Source organism: Chiloscyllium plagiosum, unplaced genomic scaffold (genome assembly GCF_037043375.1).
Source record: "Chiloscyllium plagiosum isolate Xiang-an unplaced genomic scaffold, Cpla_swu_hap1 HiC_scaffold_8, whole genome shotgun sequence".
NCBI lineage: Eukaryota > Metazoa > Chordata > Chondrichthyes > Orectolobiformes > Hemiscylliidae > Chiloscyllium > Chiloscyllium plagiosum.
The window spans coordinates 51,045,224-51,053,870 of NW_028270146.1; the positions used below are offsets into that span (position 1 = coordinate 51,045,224).

The 8,647-nt window shown below is 40.9% G+C and overlaps 1 protein-coding gene across 4 annotated transcripts in view; it reads right to left on the reverse strand.

Moving 5' to 3' along the window:
• The window catches only part of LOC122553559 (kinesin-like protein KIF28), a 103,916-nt gene extending 96,091 nt beyond the window's left edge, over positions 1-7,825 (reverse strand). For all 4 annotated transcript variants that reach the window (XM_087989824.1, XM_087989823.1, XM_043697544.2 and 1 more), the window contains exon 1: positions 7,700-7,825. In XM_087989824.1, the coding sequence (XP_087845950.1) occupies positions 7,700-7,753 (54 nt within the window). In that variant the 5' untranslated portion in view covers positions 7,754-7,825. The remainder of the gene's footprint in view (positions 1-7,699) is intronic.
• Positions 7,826-8,647: the final 822 nt, after the last annotated feature.

The following is an 8,647-nucleotide window of genomic DNA, read 5'->3' on the forward strand; positions in this document are numbered from 1 at the left end:
CAGCATTTTGAGAGTGGGGGATTGCAATGATGGTAACATGATTAAATGTCAAACAACAATGTTTAAATTCTCTCTTGGAGATGGTCATTTGTGTGGTCATTTTTCAGCCTAAACCTGGATATTGTTCAGGTCTTATTACATTTGGACCTGGATTGCTTCAGTATCACAAGGAATGCTGATAGAATATAGAACATAGAACATTACAGCGCAGTACAGGTCCTTCGGCCCTCGATGTTGCACCGCCATGTCATACTAATCTGAAGCCCATCCCACCTACACTGTTCCATGTACATCCATATGCCTGTCCAATGACGACTTAAATGCACTTAAACTTGGTGAATCTATTACCATTGCAGGCAAAGCATTCCATACCCTTACTACTCTCTGAGTAAAGAAACTACCTCTGACATCTGTATTATACCCATCTCCCCTCACTTTAAAGTTGTGTCCTCTCGTGTTTGCCGTCCCCATACTTGGAAAAAGGCTCTCCCTGTCCACCCTATCTAACCCTCTGATTATCTTGTATGTCTCTATTAATCACCTCTCAACCTTCTTCTCTCTAACGAGAACAGCCTCAAGGTCCTCAGCCTTTCCTCGTAAGACATTCCTTCCATACCAGGCAACATCCTAGTAAATCTCCTCAGCACCCTTTCCAAAGCTTCCACATCCTTCTTATAATGCGGTGACCAGAACTGTACACAATACTCCAAGTGTGGCCGTACCAGAGCTTTGTACAGCTGCAGCATAACCTCCTGGTTCTGGAACTCAATCCCTCTATTAATAAACGCCAAGACACTGTATGCCTTCTTAACAACCCCGTCAATCTGGGTAGAAACTTTCAGGGATATGTGTAAATGGGCACCAAGATCTTTCTGCTCATCTGCACTCCTAAGAATCTTACCATTAGCCCAGTACTTTGCATTCCGATTACTCATCCAAAGTGTATCACCTCACACTTGTCCACGTTAAACTCCATTTGCCACCTCTCAGCCCAGCTCTGCATCCTAGCTATGTCTCTCTGCAACCTACTACATTCTTCGTCACTATCCACAACTCCACTGACCTTAGTGTCGTCCGCAAATTTACTACCCCACCCTTCTAAGCCCTCATCCAGGCCATTTATAAAAATGACAAACAGCAGTGGACCCAACATCAACCCTTGCGGTATGCCACTAGAAACTGGACTCCAAGATGAACCTGTTCCATCAACTACAACCTTCTGTTTTCTTTCAGCAAGCCAATTATTGATCCAAACTGCTATGTCTCCCACAATCCCATTCCTCCGCATTTTGTATAATAGTCTACTGTGGGGAACCTTATCGAATGCCTTGCTGAAATCCATATACACCACATCAACCAGTTTACTCTCATCTACCTGTTTGGTCACTTTGTCAAAAAACTCAATAAGATCCGCTAGGCACGACCTACCCTTCACAAAACCGTGCTGACTGTCCCTGATCAGATTATTCATTTCTAGATGGTTATAAATCCTATCTCTTATAACTTTTTCCAACACTTTACCAACAATATATGATGGTGCTGAAGATTGTGAAATCATCAGCAAACAACCCAATTCTGACCTTATGACAGAGGGATGGTCACTGATGAAGTAGCTGAAGATGATTGTGTCTAAGACATTCTCCTGAGGAGCACCTACAGGGATATCCTAGAGTGTAAATAACTGACCTCCAATATGACCATTTTCCTGTGTGATAGGTATGAATCCATGATAGGTGGAGGGTTTGCTCCCTGATTCCCATTGACTCTAGTTTTGCTTGGTCTCCTTGATATCACACTTGGTGAAGTTCAGCCTTGATGTCCAGGGCTGTCACTTTCGCTTTCAACTCTAGAATTCATCTCTTTTGTCCATGTTTGAACCAAGGTTGCAATCAGGTCAGGAGCTGAGTGGCCCAAGCAGAACCTAAACTGGGCATCACTGAGCAGGTTATTGCTGAGCACTTTTGATGACACTTTCCATCACTTTACTGATGGTCGAGAGTTGACTGAAAAGGTGGTAATTAACCAGGTTGGATTTGTCTAATTTTGTCTACAAAATCTGGAGCTTTTCCATATTATGGGGTAAATGCCATTGCATAGCTGCATTGGAACAGCTTGGCTAGGGTTGTCAAGTTCTGGAGTACACGTTTTCAGTGCTATTGCTGGAATATTGTCAGGACCTACAGCCTTTGCAATATCTAGTGCCTTCAGCCATTTCTTGATATCACCTGGAGTGAATTGGCCGAAGACTGGCATCTTTGATACTGGGGTCCTTTGGAGGAGGCTGAGATTGATCATCCATTTGTCACTTCTGGCCGAAGATTGCTGCAGTCGCTTCAGCCTTATCTTTTGTACTGATGTGTTGGCCACCCCTGTCATTGAAGATGGGATATTTTTGGAGCATCATTTGTGAAGTAAATTGTTTAATAGTCAACCACCATTCAGAATTGGATATGGAGGAATGGCAGTTAGATCTGATCCATTGTTGGTGGAATCGCTTAGCTCTGAGAATCACTAGCTGCTTCTGCTGTTTGGTATGTAAGAAGCCTCTTTTGACACTACATTTTTACATATGCCTAGTGCTGCTTCTGGCATGCCCTTCTGCACACTTCGTCAGAACAGAGTTGATCCCTTGCTTGATGGTAACGGTTGAGTGAGGGATATGCCAGGCCATGAGGTTGCTGGTTGTGCTGGAGTACAACATGATGGAGGATATTCTCATTGTAAAGGTGGGGCTTCATCTCCACAAGGACTGTGTAGTTTTGCTGATGCTGTCTCAGATTTTGTCTGCAGCTGTTAGATTGGTAAGGATGAAGTCACTTTTGCTGGGTTGCTTACCACCTGCTCGAGTCTAGGAGCTAATCCTTTAGGACCTACAAGCTCAATCTGTAGTACTGCTGCTGAGCTACTCTTGATGGTGGATTTTGAAATCCCCCACTCAGAGTCCATTTTGTGCCCTTGCCACTCTTAGTGCTTCCTTGAAGTGTTGTTCCGATTCATCAACTGAGGGAGGATGGTATATGGTAATCAGCAGGAGATTTCCTTGCCAGTGTTTAACCTGAAGCCATGAAACATCATGGGGTCCAGAATCAATATTGAGGACCCCTAGGACAACACCCTTTGGATTCTATACCACTGTGCCACCAACTCTGTTTGCTCTGTCTTCCAGTGGGACAGAACATATCCAGGGATAGGGATGGTGGTGTCTGGGAAATTGTCTGTAAGATATGATTCCATGAGGATGACTATGTCGCTGTTGTTTAACCTGTCTGTGAGACACCTCTTCCAATTTTGGCACTCGTCCCCAGATGCTAGTAAGGAGGACTTCGCAAGGTCAGCAAAACAATTTCTGCTGTGATCCTTTCCAGTGCCTAGGCCAATGTGCCAGGTAGTCTGTCTGGTTTAATCCTTTTTGAGACTTTGTCATGATTAGTACAACTGAATAGTGTGATAAGGTCATTTCGGAGGCTGATTAAGACTCAATCAAATTGTTAAGGGTCTGCAGACACACATAGAGAAGATTAGGTAAGAGTGGCAGTTTCCTTCCCTAAAGGACATCAGTGAACCAGATAGATAGGTTTTCCCTGGCAATTGTTTCAAGGTCAGCATCAGACTTTTAATTCCAGATGCTTGTTGCATTCAAATTCCACCAAGTGTCATGGTAGGATTCAGAACTGAGTCCACAGAACATACCTGGGTTACTGGATGACTAATCTAGCGACAATACTACTACACCATTGTTTCCCCTTAAAAAAAAGACTTGGCTATTCTGCAGCAGTCTATTCCATTTGATGACTATGTACTAGGAGGTAGGCCACTATCTCACTTGATCCACCAGCCTCCAGCTCCAGATGAACTGAAGAAGCAGGAACTCCTAGACTAAGGATCAGAGTAATCAGAATTCTTAACTTTATCCTTCTCTCATTCCCTCGATGACTTTTCCATTTTAAGCATTTAAATCTTTTTATTTTATGAGTCAACAAAAAGATCCATCCTTTAAAATACACAACCCCATAAAGAACAGAGATTTAACATTTACTGGAGTTGCAGCAAGAATTATCTCCCTACTGCAGGTTGTTGCTACCATTTAAAACATAATCGCTTCATTGAAACAAACCAGTAGATTAACATGCAGCTAACAGTCAAGAATGTTTTTTTTAAGTGCTCAGGAAACTTTGTTCTGTTTCAGTTTGGTGTTTGAAATGTGGATTTGCAGTCAAGCTTCTAAATTGTGTTTGTCTGTCATATACAGCATAAACTCAAGCAGAAGATAATAATGAGACAATGTTTTATTCTGTAAACACAGCCATAATTTGCCCATGCACTTCCACAATTTTGACAATGAACTGAGCATGATTTTTTTATACATCACAGTAATTTTTTTCTTTTCAGATTCACGCTGAGTCGGTGATCATTAGGAATCACTTTCCAACTTTATGTTGTCAGTGGGGAGCCTCAACAATTGGCTTCACTTGTCGTAAAATCAGGTACATTTTGCACATTTTTCAATGTTTGTAATGATGGTTGTATGCACCAGAAATTCCTGTGGGCAAGGCTCCCTGCAGTTAGCATCAAATTGGAAAATGACCCCTGCAGTCTTAATCAGTTTGGATGAACGAATGGCACCAAAAATAGATTGATTGGCCATTCATTTTATTACAGTCTATAGGACATTGTTCTCTATAAAATGACTGCTACCTTTGCCTCCAAAACAAGTTACTGAACTTCAAAATGCATTCAGTTCTTGGAGAAATTTCTGAAGAAAGTCTATATCAATGTAAAAATGTTATTTATCTTCCATGCAATTTGTCAGCGTGCAATATTCCAATTAAATCAGTAAACATATCACTCGCATGTCATTTTCACAAATAATGTATACATTGACTTTTGTGCAGTACTAGTTACATTTTTGTCAGCATCGTTTCATCTTTAATGGCACTATCGACACTTGAGCTGCTACCCAAATTAGGGCAGGAGTTCACCCCTTTATCCTGCTCAGAAACTTAACTCAACCTTTTCTTTTCAAACTTATAAAATGAGATAATTATTTATTCATTTAATTGAACCAAGGATGTCTTTACCAATAGAATCAACTGAACTTCCCAGCCCTTTCTTGGGCGTGATACTTCTCAAACACTGGTTCCCCAGTAGAGTGCTCCCCAGTTATGCTCGTGCTATGCACTGATCTTATGGCTGACAATTAATATAGTTAGGGTCTGGAGACATCACTGGACCTTGTTCTTCTGAACCTCAATGAGGACCTTCCTGGAGAGAGTTTCTGTCACGCTGTCTGAAAAGTGTCAATTAATGGATGCATTAGCAGCGTCCCTATGGTGTGTGCTAGTCTGTTGATATTTTATACCCTCTTCATAAGTCAATCTTGTGGTGTACAGACTAGGTGCAGGTAGACATAGATAATCAAGTTCATCATCACCTCCAAGGTGCCAGCTCAGCCTTCAGCTGACTGAGGGAAATGGAATTTGAGGACAAGAATCTCATCACTGAGACTAAGGTCATGGTTTACTAGACACCAGTGATCTCTGCACATCTTGCTGCTCCTGAGATGTGGACATCCATTACAGAATTAAACATTACAGAATTTTCAATGCCATTGCTTTCATATGATCCTCTGAATCCAGTAGCAACCCAATATTCCCAGGACCAGTAATCATTCAAACCAGCTCCATTGGGTGAGACCTGTCAATTGCGTGATTGGCACCAAATTCTGAAAGTAGCTGCTCAGTCACATCAGGACATTCCCAGGACAACAATGGCAACTCATCAGCAGTGTGCTCGAAGTATCTTTGAAAAGGTGCAGGTTTACTACAGGAAATGAGGGAAGAGATTGCTGCGCCTTCGGCAATGATCTTTGCATCCTCACTATCCACTGGAGTAGTGCCAGATGATTGGAGGGTGGAAAATGTTATTCCTTTGTTCAAGAAAAGGAATAAGGATAAACCTGGGAATTATAGATCAGTCAGTCTTACGTCTGTGTTGGACAAATTATTGGAGAGGATTCTGAGACAGGATTTGTGATTACTTGAAAAACCACAGTTTGCTTAGAGATAATTATCATGGCTTTGTGAGGGGCAGGTCATGCCTCACAAAACTAATTCAATTATTTGTGGAAGATAGAGCAGTGGATGTGGTGTACAAGGATTTTAAAAAGGAGTTTGATATGTTTCCCCATTGTAGGCTCATTCAGAAAGTTAAGAGGCATGGGATACAGGGAAATTTGGCTGTCTGGATATAGAATTGGCTGGCCCATAAAAGACAGAGAGTGGTGGTAGATGGAAAGTATTCACTCTAGAGCTTAGTGACCAGTGCTATTGCGCAGGGATTGGCTCTGGGACCTCTGCTCTTTGTGATTTTTATAAATGACTTGGATGAGGAAGTGGAAGGGTGGATTAGTAAGTTTGCTGATGATAAGAAGGTTGGTGGAGTTTGATATGTGTTGTAGGTTGCAGTGGAACATTGACATTGCAAAACAGGGCTGATAAGTGGCAGATGGAGCTCAACCTGGAAAAGTGTGAAGTGATTCATTTTGGAAGTCGAATTTAGATGCAGATTATGGAGTTAAAGGCAGGAGTCTTGGCAGCGTGGAGGAACAGAGGGATCTCAGGGTCCATGTTCATAGATCGCTAGAAGTTGCCACCGAAGTTGATAAGATTGTTAAGAAGGCTTATGGTGTGTTGGCTTTCATTAGCAGGAGATAGAGTTTAAGAGCTATGAGGCCATGCTGCAGCTCTGTAGAGCCCTGGTTAGACCACACCTGGAACATTGTGTTCATTTCTAATCGCCTCATTATAGGAAGGATGTGGAAGCTTTAGAGAGGGTGCAGAGGAGATTGACCAGGCTGCTGCAGGGGGGTATGTCTTATGAAGACAGGTTGAGGGAGGTAAGACTTTTCTCAATGGAGCAAAGAAGGATGAGAAGTGACTTGATAGAAGTGCACAAGATGATGAGAGGCACAGAGTGAATAGGGCAGGAATGGATATCACAAAGGGGCATAATTTTAAGAAAATTGGAGGAAGTTTTAGGGGAGATGTCAGAGGTAGGTTCTTTACACAGAGAGTGGTGGGCACATGGAATGCACTACTAGCAGTAGTAGTAGAGTCAGATTCATTAGGGACATTTAAGCGACTCTTGGATAGGCACATGGATGATAATAAAATGAAAAGTATGTAGGCTAGTTTGATCTTCGAGTAGGAGAAAAGTTCGGCACAACATCACGGGCCGAATGGCCTGTACTGTTCTGTGTTCTATGTTCTAAAAGCATATTCCTGCTGATAAATGAAAGATCCTGGCTTGTGATCAGCCAAAATAGAAAATGCTCAGGATGGGTCTAAAGACATCAAAAGACATTGTCAGGAATATGCAGAAACAAAGTCGAGGTGTCCTAGGTATCATACTTCCAAACAACTATTCTAACTAATCCTTCAAGTACCCAATGTCTCCCATGTGGCAGAGTCTGCAGAATAGAGATTTTGAGGAGCTACCTGAGATAAAGCGTAAGTAAGCTGAGTGTTATAATTTCCTTAGAATTCTATTTTATCATCAAGCCATGTAAAATTCTATACCTGGCCTACAAAGGTATTTTTAAATCATTAATTTCAATTCTTCACAGTTAATAATAGATTTTACAGACAGGTTTCACTGGGAAATTTACTGGCATCTTAAAGAATAAAATGGATAATCTTACCTGATTGAATGGGCGTACACGAACAGCAACTTTTAGACTATTTCCATTAATCATTATGAAGCTTCTCAAGTTAAGCGATATTTTGCAGTTTGATTTAAAAACACAATAAAGGTGAAAAAAAGCAGTGGAAGCTGTACTGTGAAATAGTTCATCTACTTCATGCACTGCCAATGTTAATGGATTTGTGCCTTGCTGATATCTTCTGCTGGTGTTTTATATGATGCTATATCAGGAAGGTGACCTTCGTGTGACGGATGTAATGTCACTGGCATGTCTGAAAGCCAAAAGGTGCTCTGTCAAGCCTCAGAACTGACCATGTTGGCAACTGCAGAAGAATAGTGATGAAAGTACTGAATTATTCGACAAGACATATTAATGTTTAATTCCTATCACCAAGTTAGGGAAACCAAAATACTGAAGTCATATAGTCACTAGATTAGAAGGAGAAACAAATTACAAATAATAAAGTAAAACATTTTATCTCTTTTGGAATTGTTTTTATTTTTTATTTTGGATTTACGTAAGTACCTAAGGTTTGAAATTTTAATTGAGTGACTTAATTATTTAAAAGTCAATTCTACAATACTCATTATTAATTTATTCAACAGTCTCATATGTCAGACAACAGGATTAAGATTATATTGAAGTTCATTGTAATCCTTTGCTAAATGAGCATGGAATTTTTTTTCTGATTCTCAACTTACATTACATTTCACATTCTGCTTAGAAACTCCACTTTACAGACTGCCTGAATCCATTCTGGATCTAACTGGCTTTTATTAAAACACTAAAAATACAAACGTTTGGTGGTACAGAACGTGAGTCTTGTGGGGGATAAAAAAAACCTTATGTCCTGATTAGAACATTTCACAGAAATGTCAATTCAAAAGGAAAGCCAACATTTAGACTGCCTGTGAGGAGAGTGCTGATTGATTGACAAGTGGGCCC